This window comes from Pseudophryne corroboree, chromosome 12 (genome assembly GCF_028390025.1).
Source record: "Pseudophryne corroboree isolate aPseCor3 chromosome 12, aPseCor3.hap2, whole genome shotgun sequence".
Lineage (NCBI taxonomy): Eukaryota > Metazoa > Chordata > Amphibia > Anura > Myobatrachidae > Pseudophryne > Pseudophryne corroboree.
The window spans coordinates 132,478,659-132,505,262 of NC_086455.1; the positions used below are offsets into that span (position 1 = coordinate 132,478,659).

The 26,604-nt window shown below is 45.4% G+C and overlaps 1 protein-coding gene across 5 annotated transcripts in view; it reads left to right on the top strand.

The window, feature by feature from the left end:
* Positions 1 to 26,604, top strand: part of RASGRP1 (RAS guanyl releasing protein 1) — a 152,388-nt gene that overhangs the window by 124,785 nt on the left and 999 nt on the right. For all 5 annotated transcript variants that reach the window (XM_063948040.1, XM_063948041.1, XM_063948038.1 and 2 more), the window contains exons 9-16: positions 611 to 886; positions 1,518 to 1,598; positions 4,053 to 4,157; positions 16,124 to 16,233; positions 19,707 to 19,851; positions 23,011 to 23,047; positions 23,943 to 24,092; positions 25,906 to 26,249. In XM_063948040.1, the coding sequence (XP_063804110.1) occupies positions 611 to 886; positions 1,518 to 1,598; positions 4,053 to 4,157; positions 16,124 to 16,233; positions 19,707 to 19,851; positions 23,011 to 23,047; positions 23,943 to 24,092; positions 25,906 to 26,249 (1,248 nt within the window). The remainder of the gene's footprint in view (positions 1 to 610; positions 887 to 1,517; positions 1,599 to 4,052; positions 4,158 to 16,123; positions 16,234 to 19,706; positions 19,852 to 23,010; positions 23,048 to 23,942; positions 24,093 to 25,905; positions 26,250 to 26,604) is intronic.

The following is a 26,604-nucleotide window of genomic DNA, read 5'->3' on the forward strand; positions in this document are numbered from 1 at the left end:
AACTTAAAACTGGTCTCTTCATGACCTTAAATTATGGATACAAGTCATATATTTTATGTCGTGAGACCTGACATTTGGATTGATCAAAGGTCCTTAATTATGTTATAGAAACAAGTTCTTGTATGAAAACTCACAGGCTATAGGGCATCATATGGAGTTAAGCTATTGGTCATTATATGGAGTAAGGCAGGTGGCCATCATATGGAGTTAGGTTATTAGCCGTCATATGGAGTTAGGCTTTTGAGTATCATATGGAGTTAGGCTGTTGGGCGTCATATGGCGTTAGGCTGTTGAGCAGCATATGGAGTTAGGCTGTTGAGCAGCATATGGAGTTAGGCTATTGGCCAGCATATGGAGTTAGGCTATTGGTCATTATAGCCACATATGGAGTTAGGCTATTGGCCATCATGTGGATTTAGGCTATTGGCCATCATATGGAGTTAGGCTATAGGACATTATATGGAGTTAGGCTATTGCCCATCAGATGGAGTTAGGCTATTGCCCATCAGATGGAGTTAGACTTCATAGCAACAAGTGTCCTCTAGTTCTACGCATAACTTACAGACTGTGTTAATAGCTGTAAACCATGTTCTTTTCTTACTCATTGCAGGTCCTTAATGAGATGACGGACCTCCTATCCTCCTGCAGGAACTATGATAATTACCGTAGAGTATACAATGAGTGCAGCAACTTCAAGATTCCCATTCTTGGGGTGCACCTGAAAGATCTGATTTCTCTTCACGAGGCCATGCCAGACTTTGTGGAGGAGAAGAAAATTAATGTCCCCAAGCTGCACTCCATGTTCAACCACATAAATGAGCTCATCCAATTACAGAATATAGCTCCGCCTCTGGATGCCAATATGGACCTTGTACATCTCCTGACGGTGAGTCATAGCCCTAGACAATACGGAAGGCATGTCTGCTCTGTGGTATGATCTCACGATTTTTTAGCAATTGTGCAGGTGTCAGAGCTGGGAGCTGTAATCTACAAGCCATTCAGAGTCAGGTGTATCTCAGATGCATCTCAGTTATGGCTGAATAGGCGTAACTGGGTTACAACTTGGAGTTTGTACGTAGGCGTTGTGATTTGAAGCCATGTTGTGGGTGCGCAGACGGAATTGCAGGCAGCTCAGATGTAAGCTTGTGCAGAGATCTGTCTCATGCCGTAAGGATAGAGCTGGTGGACGGGCCTTTTAAAATTAGTGACAGGTACTTTCACAAGTGTAAAGATGTGAGCAGTGCGGCCGCATAGGTGCGTGCATCTCTGAATACTGGCAATGATCCCCATTTATTTCTGAGCCCACAATTGCGTGTGGCTCACTATCAGCCCTTACATACTTACCTCTCGGCAGGTTCATTGTAATTTCCAGGCGTAGCACATTCCTACTTCTCCAATAGCCAGACCAGCCCTCATGTGACCATTCTCTTATAAATACTGTCTCATTCTTTCTCTGGGGGAACTTTCAGTACTTCGTTTTATGTCATTTAAACCCTCTTCTCTGTTGTATTTTGCAGCTCTCCCTTGATTTATATTACACGGAGGATGAAATGTATGAGCTATCGTATGCGCGGGAGCCAAGAAATCATCGGGCACCAGTAAGAAACTTAAAACGTTCATTTCTTAGCGGTCTATTTACTATGCCTGGGACAGAGAAAAAGTGGATGGAGATAAATCAGCTCCTAACTGTCATTTTTCAAACAGTCTGTGACATGGCAGTTAGGAGCTGATTGGCTGGTGCTTTATCTCCATCCAAGGCTTAGTAAATAGACCCCAAAGTCTAATTATGTCTTGCCCATAAACGCACATTACTAACTAGACATGTAAGAGAGAGTCACGGCCGGGACTCTTACTATGCAGAAGCTGATCTACGTTTCAGGAGCCTTGGAAGCTAGCATCAAACGTATTATTTATTCTGTTTTGTCATTCCTTGCCTTCTCAACTTAGAATACACAGGGGGAGATGTATTAAGCCTTGGAGAGAGATAAAGCAGATAGAGATAAGGGGGGTCATTCCGAGTTGTTCGCTCGCTAGCTGCTTTTAGCAGCATTGCACACTCTAAGCCGCCGCCTACTGGGAGTGAATCTTAGCTTCTTAAAATTGCGAACGAAAGATTCTCATTATTGCGAAAATACATCTGAGTAGCTCGAGACTTACTCGGCATCAGCGATCAGTTCAGTGCTTGTCGTTCCTGGTTTGACGTCACAAACACACCCAGCGTTCGCCCAGACACTCCTCCGTTTCTCCAGCCACTCCCGCGTTTTTCCCAGAAACGGTAGCGTTTTTACCCACACACCCATAAAACGGCCTGTTTCCGCCCAGAAACACCCACTTCCTGTCAATCACATTACGATCGCCAGAACGAAGAAAAAAACGTGAGTAAAATTCCTAACTGCATAGCAAATTTACTTGGCGCAGTCGCAGTGCGGACATTGCGCATGCGCACTAAGCGGAAAATCGCTGCGATGCGAAAAAATTTACCGAGCGAACAACTCGGAATGACCACCAAAGTACCAACCGGTCAGCTCCTAACTGTCATGTTACAGGCTGTGTTTGAAAAATGACGGTTAGGAGCTGATTGGCCGGTACTTTATTTGCATCCACTTTATATCTCTCCAAGGCTTAGTAAATAGACCAGAGGTTCCCAAACACGGTCCCCAAGACACCCTAACAATACAGATTTTAAAGCTATCCATGTCTCAGCACAGATGGTTAAATCAAGTTAACGAGGTACTAATTAAGTTACCTGTGTCCAAACATGGATATACTTAAAACCTGGACTGATAGGGTGCCTTGAGGACCGCATTTGGGAACTTTTGACATGGTTTAAAAAAAATGACAGGAGCTGATTGGCTGGTACTTTATCACTCTCCAAGGACCCACAAGCTGATAACATGGTGGCCATGTGACTCTAGGAAGCAGATACTGTAGGTTGTCAGGTACATGAACGTTTTATGGATGGTAGCACAATGTGGGGTATGTTTTACTAAAACTTCTAAAAATGAAAAGTGTGTTGTCCATAGCAGATTCCAGCCATGATTTCTCTGTTGCATCGATACAAATGATATACAGAATCTGATTGGTTGCTCTGGCCAACCTTTTCATGTGTTCTAGAAGCTGCAGTAAGCCTATACCTTTTTCTTGAAACTGGATATACACTTTCAGCAGATGTACATGGTCACAAGCAGAGCTTGATTATATGATTTCTTATTTAGGTCAACTGGCAATTAGGATACAAGTTCTTTATCACTGCATACATTAGAGCTATCAGTTCTGTAACACTCATTATGTTCTTGCATAAGCAAATACCCAGCTGAAATGTGATTCACGTTATTCCGTAGCCTACATGTATCAGATAATGTGTTAAATCTTCCATTTAAATAAATATAGCTGCTGACTTATATGTTAGTTTTAGTCGTACGTTACATCCTTACAGAATGCTCATTTTGTTCCCTAACTGTGTCTATGATACGTATGCCGTATGTGGTGGGAAATGTTACTGGGATGGCTGAAAATGAAGTGCAGCCTGGGTGTAAAAGAAGACCTAAATAGCAGTAGAATGTCACCAGTGACACCTCACCTGCGTGCACACACACATATTATCTGTGAACCCTGAAGGGGGATTGCAGTGCTGTCATTGGATGAGAACTGCAGAGTGTTCCGCAAAGCATACACAGCTCTCACAGTACAGTGTAAACGTTAAGCATTGCCTGCATGTAACAATAGGGAACATATTCCTCCTGTGCTGGGACTTATTGCATTAGGATTTTAAAAGGGTAAAAATACATATGCTTAATCGAATATTGGAATCCGTTAAAAAAAAAAAAAAAAAAAAGTTGCCTAAGTTCTAAGCTTAGTGCTTTGTTTGTATTATTTTTATATTTGTTTTGTTATTTATTTGATCAGTAATTCTACATATATGTTTAGTTATGTTATTACATAGTGGAGTCATGTTATGATGCTATTATATAAGTACATTCTGTTTGTTTTTTATGGATATTCAACCTGAGCTGTCTCTCTCTCTCTCTCTCTCTCTCTCTCTCTCGCTACAGCCTGTCACACCGTCCAAGCCTCCCGTTGTTGCAGACTGGGCATCCGGTGTTTCTCCTAAGCCAGACCCAAAAACCATCAGCAAACACGTGCAGAGGATGGTAGATGTAAGTAAGATTTCCAGCTTTGTGTCTACATTTAACTTGGTGTTCTGCTGAGAATTCTATGTTTAATCAGGAGTCACATCTGATTTATCTGCTTTCTCTTAGGTCCTAGTGGATACTGGGGTCTTTTACTTTAGTATCATGGGGTATAGATCGGGTCCACTGGAGCCTGGCACTTTTAGTGTGTGTATGTTTGTGCTGGCTCTTCCCCTCTATGCCCCTCCTACCAGAGTCAGTTTAGAAAAATGTGCCCAAGGAGCCGGGTGCACTTCTCTGGAGCTCCAGAGATTTTTTCTTTAAATTGAATTTCGTTTTTATTTTCAGGTAGCTCTGCTTGGCAGACAGACTACCTGCTTCGTGGGACTTAGAGGAGGGGCCTAACCAACCTTCTGAGGGTTAATGGTTCGTAATCCCAGCTGACAGGGCACTGAGCTCCTGAGGTGCTGATCACTCATCGTCAGTTTGTGTGCCCACGCCAGCAGCTAGCTGCCACCGTCTAATAGATGCCGAAGACCAGGTGCGGTGAGTGTAACACCGGGGCCTCTGTTAGCGGGTCTCCGGTGCAGTTTGGCGGCATGTCACACGGCGGTCACGGGCCCGGGGCTTCGGTGCCCGCCGCGGACGAAACTGGCTCAGGGCTATTAGCCCCGCAGTGCTCACTGTCATCTAAGGTTTTGTGTGGACTGTTGAAGACATTTCTGCTGTGTTTTACACTTGTGGCCAGTATAATCTTGTGAGGGAACGAGCGCCATTGCAAGGGGCGGGGCTTCCCGGAGCGGGACCAGTGGTGGGAAGATGCCATTTTCTGCTGCTGTGGATCATCAAGGCTGCATGCATGCTGCTCCTCCAGGACCCACGCTGTTACAGACGGTTTAAACTGGTAATGGGGCCATAGTCAGGGGGGAGCACGCCAACGGTAGCGTCGCTGCACTGATATTGCATACACTTATTTTCACACATTGTGCGGCTGTGTTCTGTGTGCTGGGTCCGCTCCTCAATGTCACTCCAAGGGCTCTCTAGGGTGTGTGTGGGGTGTTGGACAACGGGGCTGCGCTGTGGTTTTCCTGCATACTGTCTGGATGCTGCTTGTAATTCTACCCCATCTTCAGAGGGGTCACTCATGTTTGAGCAATGTTCCTCATCTCCTCAGGGGCCCAGCTCACAGGCACCTGACTGGTTAGATAGCTGTAAGAGCATGATTCAAAATGTAAATTCTGAACTAGCTGTAGCTAAAAGAGAGAGACAGGTGTTGAAACACTCCATTGATTGTGTGACTAAAGGTCCATACACACTTGACGATGCACACGTCATTAACGACTTCCCTTGAACAGCTGAGCAAACGACATGAGCATACACACTACCAACGACCAAAGACCAAAGACCATAGACCATTCATCGTTGAAGCATCCAAGCTGAACAGTTTATTAAAATAATGATCAGGGAACAGGGCTGGTGAACAGTGGCTTGGTCGTTGGTCTTTCGTCGTTCACACCATACACATTCAACGACGTCTCTGGTCGGTAACGACCATAGTGGAAATTGAGCATACATGCTCCACAGATAAGCGAGGGTCGTTAACGTCCCGCAGGGCCGCGCATCGGTGGTCGTCGGATGCATACACACTTGACGATATAATGAGCGACGTCGTTGATGAGGGCTGAAATGAACGACGTCGTTCATTTTATCGTCAAGTGTGTATGGGCCTTAAGGCATCAGATTCCAGGAAGGCTTCTAGCCATCTAGTGGCTTCCCAAAAACGGTCACTGCAACAGGTTTTCCAGTCTGATTCTGACTCTAATCAGCCAGATGTGGATGATATGGACGAGGACAGCTCTCTGTCCCCTGGGGTGGAGGCTCTCATTTTTGCTGTAAGGGAAATCCTCCACAAAATGGATCAGGAGGCGGAACCAGATGAGGAGTTATACTTTAATGTTAGACCCAGGAGTTCAGCTACCTTTCTCTATCGTCCTAAGTGGATGCTGGGGTTCCTGAAAGGACCATGGGGAATAGCGGCTCCGCAGGAGACAGGGCACAAAAAAGTAAAGCTTTACTAGGTCAGGTGGTGTGCACTGGCTCCTCCCCCTATGACCCTCCTCCAGACTCCAGTTAGATTTTGTGCCCGAACGAGAAGGGTGCAATCTAGGTGGCTCTCCTAAAGAGCTGCTTAGAGAAAGTTTAGTTTAGGTTTTTTTTCTTTACAGTGAGTCCTGCTGGCAACAGGATCACTGCAACGTGGGACTTAGGGGGAAAGTAGTAAACTCACCTGCATGCAGAGTGGATTTGCTGCTTGGCTACTGGACACCATTAGCTCCAGAGGGATCGAACACAGGCCCAGCCGTGGAGTCCGGTCCCGGAGCCGCGCCGCCGACCCCCTTGCAGATGCTGAAGCGTGAAGAGGTCCGGAAACCGGCGGCTGAAGACTCCTCAGTCTTCATAAGGTAGCGCACAGCACTGCAGCTGTGCGCCATTTTCCTCTCAGCACACTTCACTGGGCAGTCACTGAGGGTGCAGAGCGCTGGGGGGGGGCGCTCTGAGAGGCAAATATAAACCTTATACAAGGCTAAAAATACCTCACATATAGCCCATAGGGGCTATATGGAGATATTTAACCCCTGCCTGACTGGAAAAATAGCGGGAGAAGAACCCGCCGAAAAAGGGGCGGGGCCTATCTCCTCAGCACACGGCGCCATTTTCTGTCACAGCTCCGCTGGTCAGAACGGCTCCCAGGTCTCTCCCCTGCACTGCACTACAGAAACAGGGTAAAACAGAGAGGGGGGGCACATTAATGGCTATATATATATATATTAAAGCAGCTATAAGGGAGCACTTAATATAAGGATATCCCTTGTATATATAGCGCTTTGTGGTGTGTGCTGGCAGACTCTCCCTCTGTCTCCCCAAAAGGGCTAGTGGGTCCTGTCTTCATTAGAGCATTCCCTGTGAGTTTGCGGTGTGTGTCGGTACGTGGTGTCGACATGTATGAGGACGATATTGGTGTGGAGGCGGAGCAATTGACAAATATGCAGATGTCACCCCCCAGGGGGTCGACACCAGAATGGATGCCTTTATTTGTGGAATTACGTGATGGTTTATCTTCCCTTAAACAGTCAGTTGAGGACATGAGGCGGCCGGACAATCAATTAATGCCTGTCCAGGCGCCTCAAACACCGTCAGGGGCTGTAAAACGCCCTTTGCCTCAGTCGGTCGACACAGACCCAGACACGGGCACTGATTCCAGTGACGACGGTAGAAATTCAAACGTATTTTCCAGTAGGGCCACACGTTATATGATTTTGGCAATGAAGGAGACGTTACATTTAGCTGATACTACAGATACCGTAAAACAGGGTATTATGTATGGTGTGAAAAAACTACAAACAGTTTTTCCTGAATCAGAAGAATTAAATGACGTGTGTGATGAAGCGTGGGTTGCTCCTGATAAAAAGTTGATAATTTCAAAAAAGTTATTGGCATTATACCCTTTCCCGCCAGAGGTTAGGGCGCGCTGGGAAACACCCCCTAAGGTGGACAAGGCGCTCACACGCTTATCCAAACAAGTGGCGTTACCCTCTCCTGAGACGGCCGCACTTAAGGATCCATCAGATAGAAAGATGGAAGTTATTCAAAAGAATATATACACACATGCAGGTGTTATACTACGACCAGCTATAGCAACTGCCTGGATGTGCAGTGCTGGAGTAGTTTGGTCAGAATCCCTGATTGAAAATATTGATACCCTAGATAGGGACAATGTTTTACTGTCGTTAGAACAAATAAAGGATGCATTTATCTATATGCGTGATGCACAGAGGGATATTTGCACACTGGCATCTCGGATGAGTGCTATGTCCATTTCAGCCAGAAGAGCCTTATGGACACGACAGTGGACAGGCGATGCGGATTCAAAACGTCACATGGAGGTTTTGCCGTATAAAGGGGAGGAGTTATTTGGAGTTGGTCTATCAGACTTGGTGGCCACGGCTACTGCCGGGAAATCCACTTTTTTACCTCAAGTCACTCCCCAACAGAGAAAGGCACCGACCTTTCAACCGCAGCCTTTTCGCTCCTACAAAAATAAGAGAGCAAAGGGCTTGTCGTATCTGCCACGAGGCAGAGGAAGAGGGAAGAGACACCAACAGGCAGCTCCTTCCCAGGAACAGAAGCCCTCCCCGGCTCCTGCAAAAACCTCAGCATGACGCTGGGGCCTCTCAAGCGGACTCGGGGACAGTGGGGGGCCGTCTCAAAAATTACAGCGCGCAGTGGGCTCACTCGCAGGTAGACCCCTGGATCCTGCAGATAATATCTCAGGGGTACAGGTTGGAATTAGAGACGGATCCTCCTCATCGTTTCCTGAAGTCTGCCTTACCAACCGTCTCTTCCGAAAGGGAGAGGGTGTTGGAAGCCATTCACAAGCTGTACGCTCAGCAGGTGATAGTCAAAGTACCCCTATTACAACAAGGAAAGGGGTATTATTCCACTCTATTTGTGGTACCGAAGCCGGATGGCTCGGTAAGGCCTATTCTAAATCTGAAGTCCTTGAACCTCTACATAAAAAAGTTCAAGTTCAAGATGGAGTCACTCAGAGCAGTGATAGCGAACCTGGAAGAAGGGGACTTTATGGTATCCTTGGACATCAAGGATGCGTATCTACACGTTCCGATTTACCCCGCACACCAGGGGTACCTCAGGTTCATTGTTCAAAACTGTCACTATCAGTTTCAGACGCTGCCGTTCGGATTGTCCACGGCGCCTCGGGTCTTTACCAAGGTAATGGCCGAGATGATGATTCTTCTTCGAAGAAAAGGCGTATTAGTTATCCCATACTTGGACGATCTCCTAATAAGGGCAAGGTCCAGAGAACAGCTGGAGACAGCTTTAGCACTATCTCAAGAGGTGCTAAGACAACACGGGTGGATTCTGAATATTCCAAAATCCCATTTAATCCCGACAACTCGTCTGCTGTTCCTAGGAATGATTCTGGACACGGTTCAGAAAAAGGTTTTCCTTCCAGAGGAAAAAGCCAAGGAGTTATCCGATCTGGTCAGGAACCTCCTAAAACCAGGAAAAGTGTCAGTACATCAATGCACAAGAGTCCTGGGAAAAATGGTGGCTTCTTACGAAGCAATTCCATTCGGCAGATTCCATGCAAGAATATTCCAAAGGGATCTGTTGGACAAATGGTCAGGGTCGCATCTGCAGATGCACCTGCGAATAACCCTGTCACCAAAGACAAGGGTGTCACTTCTGTGGTGGTTGCAGAAGGCTCACCTATTAGAAGGCCGCAGATTCGGCATTCAGGATTGGATCCTGGTGACCACGGACGCCAGCCTGAGAGGCTGGGGAGCAGTCACACAAGGAAGAAACTTCCAGGGAGTATGGACGAGTCTGGAAAAGTCTCTTCACATAAACATTCTGGAACTAAGAGCAATCTACAATGCTCTAAGCCAGGCGGAACTTCTCCTGCAAGGAAAGCCGGTGTTGATTCAGTCGGACAACATCACGGCGGTCGCCCATGTAAACAGGCAGGGCGGCACAAGAAGCAGGAGTGCAATGGCAGAAGCTGCCAAGATTCTTCGCTGGGCGGAGAATCACGTGATAGCACTGTCAGCAGTGTTCATCCCGGGCGTGGACAACTGGGAAGCAGACTTCCTCAGCAGACACGATCTTCATCCGGGAGAGTGGGGTCTACATCCAGAAGTCTTCAACATGTTAATAGACCGTTGGGAAAGACCAATTGTAGACATGATGGCGTCTCGCCTCAACAAGAAACTGGACAAATATTGCGCCAGGTCAAGAGATCCACAGGCAATAGCTGTGGACGCACTGGTAACTCCTTGGGTGTACCAGTCAGTGTATGTGTTTCCTCCTCTGCCGCTCATACCAAAGGTATTGAAGATCATACGGCAAAGAAGAGTAAGAACAATACTAGTGGTTCCGGATTGGCCGAGAAGGACTTGGTATCCGGAACTTCAAGAGATGCTCACGGACGAACCGTGGCCTCTACCTCTGAGAAGGGACCTGCTACAGCAGGGTCCCTGTCTTTTTCAAGACTTACCGCGGCTGCGTTTGACGGCATGGCGGTTGAACGCCAGATCCTAAAAGGGAAAGGCATTCCAGAAGAAGTCATTCCTACCTTGATTAAGGCACGGAAGGAAGTCACCGTGAAACATTATCACCGCATTTGGCGAAAATATGTAGCGTGGTGCGAGGATCGGAGGGTTCCGACGGAGGAATTCCAACTGGGTCGTTTCCTACATTTCCTGCAATCAGGATTATCTATGGGTCTCAAATTGGGATCCATTAAGGTTCAAATTTCGGCCCTGTCAATATTCTTCCAAAAAGAATTGGCCTCTGTCCCTGAGGTCCAGACTTTTGTCAAGGGAGTACTGCATATACAGCCTCCTGTGGTGCCTCCGGTGGCACCGTGGGATCTAAATGTAGTTTTAGATTTCCTCAAATCCCATTGGTTTGAACCATTGAAAAAGGTGGATTTGAAATATCTCACATTGAAAGTGACTATGTTACTAGCCCTGGCCTCTGCCAGGAGAGTATCTGAATTGGCGGCTTTATCTTATAAAAGTCCTTATCTAATCTTCCATTCGGATAGGGCAGAACTGCGGACTCGTCCGCATTTTCTCCCTAAAGTGGTATCAGCATTTCATCTGAACCAACCTATTGTGGTGCCTGCGGCCACTAGCGACTTGGAGGACTCCAAGTTGTTGGACGTTGTCAGAGCCTTAAAAATATACAAGGACGGCTGGAGTCAGAAAATCTGACTCGCTGTTTATATTGTATGCACCCAACAAGTTGGGCGCACCTGCTTCTAAGCAGTCGATTGCTCGTTGGATTTGTAACACAATTCAACTTGCACATTCTGTGGCAGGCCTGCCACAGCCTAAAACTGTAAAAGCCCACTCCACAAGGAAGGTGGGCTCATCTTGGGCGGCTGCCCGAGGAGTCTCGGCATTACAACTCTGCCGAGCAGCTACGTGGTCGGGGGAGAACACGTTTGTAAAATTTTACAAATTTGATACCCTGGCAAAGGAGGACCTGGAGTTCTCTCATTCGGTGCTGCAGAGTCATCCGCACTCTCCCGCCCGTTTGGGAGCTTTGGTATAATCCCCATGGTCCTTTCAGGAACCCCAGCATCCACTTAGGACGATAGAGAAAATAAGAATTTACTTACCGATAATTCTATTTCTCGGAGTCCGTAGTGGATGCTGGGCGCCCATCCCAAGTGCGGATTATCTGCAATACTTGTACATAGTTATTGTTAACTAATTCGGGTTATTGTTAAGGAGCCATCTTAAGAGGCCCTTTCTGTTGTCATACTGTTAACTGGGTTTAGATCACAAGTTGTACGGTGTGATTGGTGTGGCTGGTATGAGTCTTACCCGGGATTCAAAATGCCTCCCTTATTGTGTATGCTCGTCCGGGCACAGTACCTAACTGGAGTCTGGAGGAGGGTCATAGGGGGAGGAGCCAGTGCACACCACCTGACCTAGTAAAGCTTTACTTTTTTGTGCCCTGTCTCCTGCGGAGCCGCTATTCCCCATGGTCCTTTCAGGAACCCCAGCATCCACTACGGACTCCGAGAAATAGAATTATCGGTAAGTAAATTCTTATTTTCTGGTGTCTAAAGAGTTTAACTCCCTGGCCAGGGAGGCCTGGTTAAACCCTGATAAAAAAAAAAAATTAAGTTTCCTCAGAGGTTTTTATCTACATTTCCCCTTCCAGCTGAGGGTAGGAAGGTCTGGGAAAACCCCCCATCGGTCGATACATCTGTATCTAGACTGTCTAAGAAATTTGTACTACTTGTATCCCTGAAGGAGCCAGCTGACCGTAAAATTGAGACAACGCTCAAGACAATTTATACGGCAGCAGGCGCAGCACGGTGCCCCACAATAGTTTGTGGGTGGATCTCCAGGGCTGTGGTAAAGTGGTCTGATAATGTTATTGATGGTTTAGACTCTCTACCCTCTTTTGCAACATATACAGGATGCTGCAAATTTTATGAGCGAAGCTGTTAAGCAGTTGTGTAAGATAAATGGCCGCACTACTGCTATGGCTGTCTCAGCATGCAGAGCTCTGTGGTTACGTCAATGGGCGGCGGACGCTGATTCCAAAACGGGTATAGAAAATCTTCCCTTTACAGGTGATGCCTTGTTTGGAGACAAATTAAATAAGTGGATCTCCCAAGCAATGCGGGTAAGTCTACCTTTAATGCCGTCGGCTGCGCCACTTGCTAGACGTTTTTACACCAGATCCTCCTTGTAGTCCTTTTGTGTGGCAAGGTTCAGAGGCAGGCGCCGAGGGGTCTCCACCACTTCCAGTGGAGCTCGTGGTAAGTCCCATAAACCTGCACCTGCCGTCTCCCTGGATCAGACCACCGGATCCCCTGCCGCTTAGCCTTCCACGTGACGGTTGGCCCCAGTAGCAAGGCGACTTTCAGGTAGGTGCTTGCCTTCAACACTTCGCCCACGTGTGGGCAGAGTCCTGCCGGGATCCTTGGGTGAGGGACCTCGCTTTCCACGGATACCGGCTGGAATTTCAAACACTCCCTCCTCTCAGGTTTTTCAAGTCGGGCTTACCAGCTTTATCCGCAGCAAAAGTTGCCTTACAAGGGGCTATTCAAAAACTTTTGCAGACAGGGGTGGTAATTCCTGTACCACCTTCGTTACGCTAAAGGGGGTTTTACTCCAGTCTTTTTGTCGTTCCCAAGCCAGGCGGTTCGGTGCACCCCATCTTGAATCTGAAGTCTCTCAACCCGTATTTGCGGGTGTTCAAATTTAAGATGGAGTCTCTGAGGGCGGTGGTAACCGCTCTGGAGGGGGAGTCCCTGGTGTCTCTGGGTGTCAAGGATGCTTACCTACACATTTTCATGTGGCCCTCTCATCAAGATTACCTCAGGTTCGCCATCTTGGATGACCATTTCCAGTTTCAGGCCTTACCCTTTGGATTATCCACATCTCCGAAGGTATTCACCAACGTCATGGCGGAGATGATGCTGCAACTGCGCATGATGGGTGTGAACATAGTCCCCTATTTGGACAATCTCCTAATAAAGGCTGTGTCCAGGGAGCGTCTACTGCACAGCATCGATCTGCCTACTCACGGATCATGGGTGGATCCTAAATTTTTAGAAATCTCACCTGGCACTGACCCAACGTCTTCAGTTCTTGGGAAAGATAATGGATACGGTATCTCAAAAGGTGTTTTTCCCGATGGACAAGGCCTTGACTATCCAGGCTATGGTCCGCTCAATACTCAGTCCTCGCAGGGTGTCTATACATCTTTGCATCAAATTACTGGGCAAGATGGTGGCTGCTTACGAGGCAATCCAATACGGCAGGATTCATGCCCGCCCGTTTCAGCTGGATCTGCTGGACAAATGGTCGGGTTCTCACCTGCATATGCATCAGGAAGTGACCCTATCTCTGAAAGTCCGTATTTTTCTATTATGGTGGCTTCAAATTCCTCACCTGGTAGAGGGCAGAGGTTTCAATATCCTCTCGTGGATTCTACTGACAATGGATGCCATCCTCCGGGGTTGGGGAGCGGTGACCCAAGTGGCCCAGTTCCAAGGGCTATGGTCAGTTCAGGAATCGGCTTTACTGATAAACATCCTGGAACTCGGGGCAGTTTACAATGCTCTTCTACAAGCCTCCCATCTCCTGAAGGGTCAGGCGATCCAGGTTCAATCGGACAATGCCACGGCGGTGGCGTACATAAACCGACAAGGGGGAACGATAAACAGAGTGGCGATGCGAGAGGTGTCAAAAATACTCCTCTGGGCAGAGGCCAACGCAAGGGCCCTTTGAGCCATATTCATTCCAGGAGTGGACAACTGGGAAGCAGACTTCCTCAGCAGGCACGACCTCCATCTGGGTGAATGGGGCCTACATCCCCAGGTGTTTCAACAGCTAATTCACCGGTGGGGCTGTCCGCAGATAGATCTGATGGCTTCTCATCTCAACAAGAAGCTATGCCGTTACTGTTCCAGAACGAGGGATCCGTAGGCTGTAGCAGTGGACGCGCTGATGACACCGTGGACGTACCAGTTTGTGTACCTGTTCCCTCCTCTACCACTGATCCCAAGGGTGCTAAAAAGGCTAAGAAGGGAAAGCATTCTGGCAATTGTAATTGCTCCGGATTGGCCTCGACGGGCGTGGTACCCTGATCTCCTGGCCATGGCTCTGGAGGATCCCTGGCCTCTGCCACTCCAAGATGATCTTCAGCAATGTCTGTTCGTCTATCCAGACTTACAGTGGCTACGTTTGACGGCTTGGAAGTTGAGAGGGAGATTCTAGCAAGAAAGGGTCTTCCCTCCCAGGTTATTTCCACCATGGTCCAAGCCAGGAAGATGATTATGTTGAAACATTATCATCGTATCTGGAAAAAGTATGTTTCCTGGTGTGAAAGTAGGAAGGTTTCTCCTGTGGAATTTAGGATTGGTCATTTTCTACTTTCCTGCAAGTGGGAGTGGATATGGGACTACGTTTAGGCTCCATCAAGTCCAGATTTCGGCGCTCTCTATTTTCTTCCAGAAACAAATTGCCATGTTGCCTGAAGTACAGACTTTCCTGAAGGGTGTTCTGCATATGCAACCGCTCTTTGTACCTCCCACGGCTCCGTGGGACCTCAATGTGGTTCTGTCCTTTCTCCAATCGGATTGGTTTGAACCCTTACATAGGGTGGAGTTAAAATTTCTCACCTGGAAGACGGTGATGTTATTGGCTTTGGCTTCTTCCAGACGTGTCTCTGAATTAGGGACCTTATCCTGTAAGAACCCTTATTTGATTTTTCATGTAGATAGGGCGGAACTTAGGAACCGTCCTCCGTTTTTGCCGAAAATGGTGTCAGCTTTTTATGTGAACCAGCCTATTGTGATTCTGGTGTTGTCTGACGCTTTCGTTGGTCCTGAATCCTTGGATGTGGTCAGGGCTCTGAAGATTCATGTCAAAAGGACGGCCCGTCATCGGAAATCTGACTCGCTGTTTGTCCTTTATGATGCCTCCAAGATTGGTCGGCCAGCTTCTAAGCAATCTATTGCTCATTGGCTCCGGTTGACCATTCAACAGACCTATGTTTTGACAGCTCTGCCTTTGCCGACATCTATTCAGGCCCACTTGACGAGGTCAGTGGGCTCTTCCTGGGCGGCTGCCCGGGGTGTATCGGCCCTACAGTTGTGCCGAGCTGCGACGTGGTCTGGTTCAAACACATTTGTTAAGTTCTATCGGTTCGATACCTTGGCCAAGGATGACCTTCAGTTTGGTCATGTTGTCCTAGCACTCTCCCACTCGTTTGGGAGCTTTGGGACTTCCCCGTGGCACTAAAGTACAAGACCCCAGTATCCACTAGGACGTAAGAGAAAATAGGAATATAATACCTACCGGTAATTCCTTTTCTCCTAGTCCGTAGGGGATACTGGGTTCCCGCCTCGGTGCTTCATTCCTGCTTTCCTGTGTAAGTATTTGGTTGGACCAGCATTGTGGTCCCTTTATGTTGTTGGGATAGCCATGCTATCCGGGTTAAGTTGGTGTTGCTACCCTCTGTTCTGGTTAGCGCCCTCCTTACGTTCATGGTTGTGTGTTGGCTTGTTGCCTCACCGCAGTTGTATTGTTCTTCTCTCATGGTATGTCCATCTCCTCTCGGGCACAGTTTTCCTAGACTGAGCTTGTTAGGAGGAGCATAGAGGGGAGGAACCAGCACACACATACACACACTAAAAGTTTTAAAGTGCCAGGCTCCAGTGGACCCGATCTATACTCCATGGTACTAAAGTACAAGACCCCAGTATCCACTACGGTCTAGGAGAAAAGGAATTACTGGTAGGTATTAAATTCCTATTTTGTATGCCATCTCCTTGCACACAGCTAAGGTGTTTGTGGTTACAGTCACATGTCCACGATGAATTACTTCTGGTTGTAGTTTTGTAGAATGAACGTTCTCTCCTTTAATACTTTTAGTCTGTATTTAAAAATTACGATCTGGACCAAGATGGATATATATCCCAAGACGAATTTGAGAAGATCGCCACCAGCTTCCCATTCTCATTCTGCGTCATGGATAAGGACAGGTGAGCAGACCTCGTGAAATGCCACCAGGTATACATGATATGATATTGTAGTACAATATATGAAATACAGTGTACAGAACGAACATTGCATAATACACAGTAACACTATTTACATTGCTATTTAGGATACTACTTGTTTTTGTAACTAAAAGTATGGTATCTATTAGCTGGAATTCAGGGGCGTTTCTAGACAATTTGTACCAATGCACCCCCCACAACCATATACATATAACAAAAAAAATCAACATTTATGCTAGTCCTCCAAAAGGGTGTGTGGCCTAACTATTAACCAATAATGTGGAGATTATTGGAAGTAGGACTGTGCTACGCCTGTAAATGTCAATGAACCTGCCGAGAGGTACTTTTCATTGACATAGTGTCCCTTACACCATATTATGCCCCACACAGTAATGCCTCTTGCACCATATTAAGCCACAGTAATGACCCTGTCACCATATTATGCCCCCACTGTAATGCCCCTGACAGCTTTGGTATAGCTAGGAGAAACAGGTTCTTAAATATGCTAAAAGATCACTACCTGTCTCAAGTAATTGAGGAACCAACTAGATTTAGGACTATACTGGACCTAGTATTAACCAATAATGTGGAGATTATATCAAATACTAGAGATCGGGAGACCTTGGGAAATAGCAATCACATTCGATATTAGTTTTCAAAAACATCACTATAAGGGTTCAACTAAGACTTTTAACTTTAGAAAAGCAAATTTCAAAATGCTGAGACAAGCGCTAAAGGACATACCTTGGGAAACTGTGGTTCATGGTAAGAACACTGCTGAAATGTGGGATACTTTTAAAATTTTGCTTAATAAGTATACTCAGAAATTCATTCCCATGAGCAGTAAACACATGCGTAATAAATTCAAACCGATGTGGCTTAATAAGAAGGTTAAGGATGAAATGGCTTTAAAAGAGGTGTTCTTTCACAGCATTTAAATCCAATGGGAAGGCGGAATCATTCCAGTACTACAAGGAATGTAACAAAAAATGCAAAATGGAAATCAGGGCAGCTAAGAAAAATTAAAAGCAAATCCCTAAGAAAAGTAAAACTAACCCCAAACATTTTTGGAAAGTATAGAAATGGTAAAAGGTTAAAAAAAGACAAATAGGAGTCTTGTTTAATGATGACAAAAGTAAGCAGAAATATTTAACAAATTTCTTTCATCAGTGTTTACTAGAAAGGACCAGATGGTGGGAGTAGTGCACAACAAAAGCAAGGATAACATCCTGGTGCTGAGTAGTTGTTTAAGTGAGGAAGTAGTCCGGGAGAGACTAAGCAAAATTAAGATACATAAATCTCCTGGTCCGGATGGACTTCACCCAAGGGTTCTTATGGAGCTTAACTTAGAACTAGCAAGGCCTTTATATTTGATTTTCTGGGCTTCAGTTACATCAGGCATGGTTCCAACAGACTGGCGTATTGCAGAGGTAGTCCCAATTTTTAAAAAGGAAATTAAACTCATCCTGGTAACTATCGACCAGTAAGCTTGACATCCATAGTGGGGAAAATATTGGAAGGTATAAAAAGGGATAGCATACAGGAGTACTTGGAAACCACCAAGGTTATTAATAGGAACTGGCATGGTTTTGTGAGGAATAGGTCATGTCAAACTAACTTAATTAGCTTCTACAAGACAGTGAGTGATAATCTTGGCCAGGGAAAAGGAGTGGATGTGGTATATTTAGATTTTGCTAAAGCCTTCGACACAGTACCACACATGAGACTGATTTTTAAATTAAGAGAGCTTGGTTTGGGGAACACTATTTGTATTTGGGTAAGCAATTGGCTTGAAAACCGGGAGCAGCGAGTGGTGGTTAATGGGACGGTTCCCAACTGTGCCTCAGTATACAGTGGAATACCAGAAGGGTCCGTACTCAGGACACTGATCTTCAACATATTTATTAGTGACCTAGTAGTAGGTCTGGAAAGCACAGTGTCAATTTTTGCAGATGATACTAAACTGTGTTGGGTAATTAATTCAGACATGGATGTGGAGTCTCTTCAGAACGACTTATTCAAACTGGAAATTTGGGCAGATAAATGGAGAATGAAGTTCAACATAGAAAATGTAAAGTCTTGCACTTTGGGATTAAAAATAAACATGCTACCTACAAATTAAATGAGAAAAATGTAAAGGAACGGTAGTTGAAAAAGACTTGGGGTACTCATTGATAATAGATTTAGTAGCAGTACCCAATGTCAAAGTGCAGCAACAAAGGCAAATAAGGTGTTAGCATGCATAAAATGGAGAATTGAGACAAGGGGTGAGAATGTAATCTTACCACTATCATTGGTACGGCCACACCTTGAATATTGTGTACAGTTCTGGGTACCGCACTGTAAAAAAAATATCTTGGAACTTTTTTTGGAAGGTTTCAGAGATGAGAGACAAAATTGATTAAGGGGTTAGAGGCACTGGATTATGAGGAAATGCTTTCTAGGTTAGATATGTTTATACTAGAAAAGGGGCGTCTAAGAGGAGACATTATTAATATTTACACATATATATATATAAAGGGACCATATATGGAGCGATCAGGTGAATTGTTTACTGAAAATCCTCTACTCAGGACATGTGGACATCCTCTGAGGTTAGAGGAGAGAACATTTCATACCCAACGAAGAAAGGGTTCTTCGCAGTAAGGATTTGGAAAACTCTGCCAGGGAAGGTAGCAATGGTGAACACAGTCAATAAGTTTAAAAATGGATTACATACATTTCTAATTGAAAAAGATATCCAAGGATATAACATTTAAAATGCATTTAAAATTTTAGATACAGCATGAATTATAGTTGATAACTTCATCTGGTCATTATGGTTAAACTATAGTTACATACAGAATAGTGTAATAATTATAATACAGGTTGAACTCGATGGACCACCATCTTATGCCTTATCTTATCTCTGCAGTCCCGGTGGGGACCGCTGTTCGCCCCCAGTTCAAAATATTGAAAAATATTGAAAATTCAAAATGGCCACCGCCTCCTCTAGCATCCTTAATAACTGTCTTCTATGAAGCAGTGGCCATTTTGGGAGGGACATTTTCAATAGTATTCCAGATGGAATACTGTAACATGCGGTTGCTGTGTCCGCGGCGCCCCGTGCTCGCCTGGCCTTACAAGCGGCACTGCTAGAATTATTAGGATTCTATCTTGTCCTTCTGAGCGCATTGCCTAATGTACAGGATATTACATTTATTAATTATCCCTGCCTCTCACCAGTCACTCCAGCATGCCCCTCTTGATTAAAAGCATTAGAAGTGCTCCTCACAGTGTAACGAGGAACAGCAATCATTTCCTTTCCTTGTGGTATTTTTTAGAACACTTTAATTTGACACCCACATACTGAAAATAGTGTATTAAATGTTTCAGGTAATTGTCTACATCCGTGTTTATAGTGTTGTGCACCCCTGGTACTATCTCACTTCACATTTGATCTCCTCTCCTAATAGGGAGGGTCAGATCAGCAGACAAGAGATCACGGCCTATTTCATGCGAGCCAGCTCCATATGTTCCAAACTTGGTTTAGGCTTCCTCCATAACTTCCAGGAGACCACCTACCTGCGCCCCACCTTTTGTGACAACTGTGCTGGATTTGTGAGTAACTCGGTTAACAACTCTTATTAATATGACCTGATGGTAAATCTCTGGGATAACCTAAATAAGGTGCCTGAGCAGGAAAGGGATACAATCTGTCCTGGCCGAGCACTTCAGGAAGTCAGTTGGGGTGTCCTTTAAAGCAGTGATAATTGGTTACGTTGTTAAATAATTTGCATAATTATACCCAATTATATTACATGTCATTACTGAAAAACGTTGATCCACAATCATACCTTACAAAGAGCGACAACCAAATCTATCTTTGGTGTAATAACTGTGGGCCTAATTCAGACCTGATCGCAGCAGCAAACTTTTTCTCTAATGGGCAAAACCATGTGCAGTGCAGGTGGGGCAGAGGTAACCTGTGCAGAGAGAGATAGATTTGGGTGCGGTGTATTGAAACTGAAATCTAAATTGCAGAGTAAAAATAAAGGAGCCGGTATTTACCCTGCACAGAAACAAAATAACCGCCCCAAATCTAACTCTCTCTGCAAATGTTATATCTGCCTCCCCTGCAGTGCACATGGCTTTGCCCATTAGAGAAAGATTTTGCTGCTGCGATCAGGTCTGAATTAGGCCCTATTTGTGAAATGAGCCACTGTGACTGTTCCGAAATAAGGACTTTGCTGTTATCAGTTACCTCATTGGTGTCAGCATTGATTACAAGCTGGGGAAAATGTGCTTAAGATACAGGTTAAACTGGGATGCCCAAGTAAAATTGAGTTCAAGTTTGAGATTTACTGTCATTTCCATGCTAACTTCACTTTCATGTGGAATCATCCGCACCCTACTTGAATCTCAATGTCCTGAGTGGTTACAGCGCCGTAGCGATCTTGGGAAGCTTTAAAGCACCTCTCACGTTTAACAGACTCATACAAAATGACCATACTAAGCCGTTTCAATGCCCTTACTTGTTTTCATTTTTTAACATATGTATGTTGTAAAATTTCTATTTTAATAGACTTAGAGAAACATGTATGAAAATCATGTACATAGACCAGTGGTTCCCAATTGCGGTTCTTAAGGCACCCCAACAGTCCAGGTTTTAGGGATATCCCTTCTTGTGTGCAGATGGTATAATCAAACTGACTGAGGTACTAATTAAGTTACCTGTGCCTAAGCATGGATATCCTTAAAACCTGGACTGTTGGGGTGTCTTGAGGACCGTAATTTGGTACCACGGACATAGGCAACCAAAAAAAATGGAAACGCCAATAAATACCGTATTCACTTCATGGCGATTTGACGAACCACTTGTGTCCACTTTGGGCCTGTATGTACAGTTGCATTGATTTGCCAGTGTCGCAGTTGTGCAGAAGAGATACAGCAGCACAACAAGGGCTCTTAACTGGAGCCTGTTTGATGTGACTGTAGTGTGACGTAGTGACTGTTCCTTTTCAGGGAATGATTGTACCAAACCATACCAGAAAAACAGTTCCTCACAATACTACCGAGCCACCAGAACACTTCACTGTTGGAAACAACCAAGCTCCATTATATTTGGTTGACAGATGAGAGCTCTTAGTGCTTGTGGGCTTGTTCCTGTTCTTTGAATGAATATTTGGACAATCACTTCCCAGTGCCGTCGCTTGCGCCCTCTGTTCCCCTTTGCTGATTGTTTTCCCTCTGAGTGGTATCACATTAGTTAGATACCATCCCTCGTTAAACATTAGCAATTTATACTATTCAGGTGACAGAAGCTCCAGTCAAACACAGGCCTCCTTTTGCAAATACTGTATGTTGGCATACTTATAGCAGCCAGGGCAGTGTAGCAATTTTATAAATGCCCATGGCCGTGCACGGATGATAAGTAACCCCTGTGTGGACACACTTGTTTTCCATAATGCTGGTGTCCCTCGTTTGGCCAGGTGTTTCCATGTTTTTTTGTCAGTTATCTATAAGTTAAAGCAGAGAGTTGTTCACCAGTGGCATTGTAAGGGTACACTAATAAATTCAGCTGCCATATAGTGGTTAGGGCAGAGGTTCCCAAACTGTGTGCCGTGGCTCCCTGGGGTGCCTCGGGACACTTGCAGGGGTCCCCTGGGTTGGTGGTCCAGGACCAATTCAAATTATTCATGGTGAATATAATAGGCAAAACCAGTGCTGGTGGCTGCCAGTCATAAAATATGTGGCCAAACAGAAGCAAATCTTGTCCCTTACCACCCAAACTGACCCTAAGGATGACATATATTATAAACGCGATCTACTTAATGTAATATTTCTTTCTAAATTTCTCAATAAGAAATTTTTGGCCTAGGGGTGCCGTGAAAAAAATTCTGATATTCTAGGGCGCCGTGATTCAAAAATGTTTGGAAACCACTGGGTTAGGGCCTTTACTCCAAACAATATGGAAAAGTTTATTTAGAAAACCAAAATGCTAACCATATGGCTATACAAATAGGTTCAGTATGAAATGCCGGCTTACGGGATCCCGGCGGTCATAATACCAACGCTGGGATCCCGATGAGTGAAAGCACGACAGGGGTGAGTGTGGGCTGTTTTCCCATATCCCCTCCCCGCAGGCTGGCCTATCCTCCTCATATTGGTAAACTTAAAATGATTTACAAAGATCCAAGGCTCTGTCTTTGTGTCTCTGCTGCGTCCGGTGGGCTTGAGGTGGTCTCCCCACATCTGTTTGCCCAAGCTGTGTAACTGTTGAAACATAATCGTGACACTGAAGCCCTGAAGTCTTCTTCTTGAGAGCTGATTGTCAGATGTGTAAGACCAGCGAGGATTATGCTGATGTAGCTCAGGGAGTGAAGTAGTTTAGCTTGCGGAGCACGCCTGGTCTGGCAATAAGGCAGAAGGCTAAACGCGTTTCTCTGCCTCTCAAAGGCACTTTTTGTCAGAAGCAAAGATGATGTACAGCTGCAAGGAGTACTGTATATATATACTATGATATGTAAAGCTTCTGGTCAATCAATACGTATAACCCTGTTGGATAAATTTCATATCAATTAATCAGCAATCTGCAGTGTAAGAAATGATAGTTCAGCACCGTGGGGAACAGAGTACGTTAAGTGGGCATTCTCTGTGTTAATATGGTTGTGTTTAGCTTTCTGCAAACTCCATAGAAGCGGCACAAATATGCTTATTCTGTTGAGTGTGGACAGGCTGATAATTCAGGCTGAATGATGCAAACTTTATATTTTCCAGCTGTGGGGTGTGATCAAGCAAGGATACCGCTGCAAAGGTAAACACTATATATTCCTTTTTATCTTCATCACTGAAATCCACACAGATTGTCTAGCTGGATATTGATCACAGTTACCCGCCAACTTGTGCACTGAACCATTATCTATGAGAACATGACTTTACAGTGATCGGATTAACTGAGGCATGAGGCACTAGGAGACAAAGTGATGTCTGACTGTATTCTCACGAGTATTGGTTGACCCACAAAATGTGTGCTGTTTGTAAGCAACAGGTACACATTAAAGTTCCCCATAATGATAGTATATCAGCTGTGCCAATGCCGGAATGTTCTGAGCACACCTACAGTCTGTAGGTAGGTATCTTATAATTATGGCTACCCCATAACATTAGCACCATATCCACATAACATTAATTACCCCTCTTACCTATCCTATAAAGCTCTGGGAGACATCCAAGTGTGCAGAGTGGAGGGTGGGAGGTCAGGGGAGAGGAGAGGGGGGAAGTAGGAGAAGATGCCACCGTTGAGTCAGAATCTGGGTCCTCACTTAGGGGTCTATTCATGAAGCAGTGAAAAGAGCGGAGAAACAGACCAATGGAGAAGTTTCTCATAGCAACCAATTAGCATCTCCCTTACATTTTCTAGAATGTACTTGATGAAGGCTTCCTTGAAAGCTGATTGGTTGCCATAGACCATTTCTCCACTGGTCCTTTTCTCCACTCTTTTCACTGCTTCATGAATAGACTCCTCAGACTGAGTGATGCACTTGGTGTAGTGTGAAAAAAACATCAGGCAGGTGGTTAAAGCACCCATGAAATGCTTATGACATGTCAACTCTGTGTATTAACCTGCAACCAATGCTCTTATGGCATTATTATTATGTGTGTTACCTAATAACAATTCTGCAAGGTTCTCCACTGTGTTTGTGTCACAGACTGCGGGATGAACTGCCACAAACAGTGTAAAGAGCTGGTGGTGTTTGAATGTAAGAAAAGGTCTAAATGCGCCATGGGGGACAGCAGTCTATCTCCCGACTCTGGACACAACGATGTCTTCTTAGCAGGCAGCAAAGAGACAACAAATGGTGAGTATCTGACCCTCAATAGCCACAAATGTTGTTACTGTTTATAGGCTGGGTACACGGTCCCTATTTTTAATGCCTTTCCATCTAATTTATCTAATGGAGTTATAAAAGAAAATAATAATATATAAACAAATGTAATGTTCATTATATCTGTGACCGTGCCAGATACATGAAAGTATATGAGAATCCCTCTTGAAGCACCTTCATTGTTCTTGTTGTCTCTCCAGATACAGCCTTCTCCTCCTGTGTTTGCTAACACAAGAAGGTTGTAGCTCTATGGGGGTGATTAAGAGTTGATCGTAGCTGTGCTAAATTTAGCACAGCTACGATCAGGCACACTGACATGCGAGGGACGCCCAACACAGGGCTATCCCTCCCCGCATGTCAGTCGCTGCCCCATCGCAGAAGTACAAAAGTATCGCACAGCGACGATGCTTTTGTACTTCAGAAGTAGCTCCCTGCCAGCGCAGCTCCTACGCGCTGGCCGGGAGCTATTCATCACTGCCCGAGTCGCAGCGGCTGTGTGTGACGTCACACAGCTGCCGCGGCCCGACCCCCACACGGTCCGGGCAACGCAACCGCGCCTCTTAAACGGCAGCTTAACGCCGCCATCCCGCCCCCTCCCGCCCAGTGACCGCCTCTGCCTGTCAATCAGGCAGAGGTGATCGCTAGCTAAAGACAGCCGTTGGCTGTCTGGCATGCGCCGGCGCACTGCAGCGCCGGCGCACTGCGACACCGGCGCAGTTCAGGCCTGAACGCTGCTGTGTGAGCACGCACAGCACCGAGCAGGTCTGAATTAGCCCCTATATACGCCCCTTTCCCAACCATAGATAGAACTGCTGCACAGATAATTGCTTTCTGAAGTTGGGAAGAGAAGTGATGTGGAGGAAGCATAAGACACCACTGCTGGCTGTGTCTACACAAACTTCCTATCTTCTCCAGCATTGTCTTTATCCATACATAGATTCTATATTTACTTTCTTGCAGATAATAAAAATAAAGAGAAATAATGATTTTAGTGCCCTGTTCATTATTTACTAGGAATGTAACATAATAATATAAATCTATGCCGGGTCCATGGCTCAGAGCTGTATTACTCCAACACTTCTCTGGAATTCTTTACCTCTCCCCCTCAGACTCTCCACCTCTCTACAAAACTTCAAACGGGCTCTTAAGACCCATTTCTTTACCAAATGTAGCCAAATCTCAACATAACCCTCTGTTCCACGCTCTCTATGTACCCCATCTGTGTCATCCCTGTCTGTCTACCCCTCCCCTTAGAATGTAAGCTCTCACGAGTAGGGCCCTCTTCCCTCATGTGCTTATACTTTTCTTACTTTAATAATCCTCAACCACCCAGATCCCACAGTTTTTTGACCACCTGGAACTTATCTCTATGTTTACTGGTGTAGTTATGCTTAGCTGCCCTGTACTTGTCCTATATTGTATTCAACTGTAAGTCACTGTTTTCCTATTTTTATGTGCATTTGTACTCTGTAATCGGGCGCTGCGGAACCCTTGTGGCGCCATATAAATAAAGGATAATAATAATAATAATAATAACACTGTGTGTGCTGACTTGCTGCATGGATGCCCCCTAGTGGCTGCATAATGTTGTGCAACCAGCTGAAAGCTGAATTTCAAATAAACTGGCACTTACGTTAATGCGAAAAAAGGGATACAAATGTATTTCCTCAGTTGTATGTTGCTGCAGAAAATGTGATATTTTATAAATGAATGTTATAATGGTAATACAGTATATATGTTGGCTAAAGTCCATTGAAAACAGTAATTTAGTGCTTCTGTTTCTCAGACTACTTAGCTGACGAGGACCCATTTAGTTACACGAATGGAGAAGAAAATGAACATACGGCGATCAGCAAAGACAGAACTATCATGTTGATGGGCAGCTCGGCACAGAAGATCTCTGTACGGTTACAGACCGCAGTCAGACACCGCAGCACACAGACAGATGGCAGCCCTCCAAGTCCTGCTTTACAGATACCCTCCCCGCACCACAGCCGCAGCCCATCACCCTGCCCCAGTCCCATTCTAATCAGACGGCGGGCGTATGCCAGGTGGGAGAATAAGGACTCCATACGCAAAGCAAGAGAGGAGAGACGGGGCATTAAACCCCCATCACAAGAGCTGGAAAAGGTAAAGACAATTTCCATATACTGTTTATGTCTTGTAGTCAGTGTACGCATGGGATGTGCTGCCAGTTGGGCAAATTCCCAAGCACTGGTCTTCCAGACTGACTTTCCTCTGCAGTCCTTAGGTGTGCTCATACCTGACTTTTCTTCACTGTGTGGGCGGATCCCTCCTGCTGCACATACAATACATGCATCAGTAATGCAATTTACCTTCATACTGCCACAGCTGCTTCTGACCTGAAGGTGAAAATGTTAGACACATTAAGGAAGCAGCTCACACAGTTTCACTCCATCATTTGCTGGAGCTTTTACTTTTGTTTGGCCGTATCATTAAATAGTACAGTTTCTGGAACTTCTGA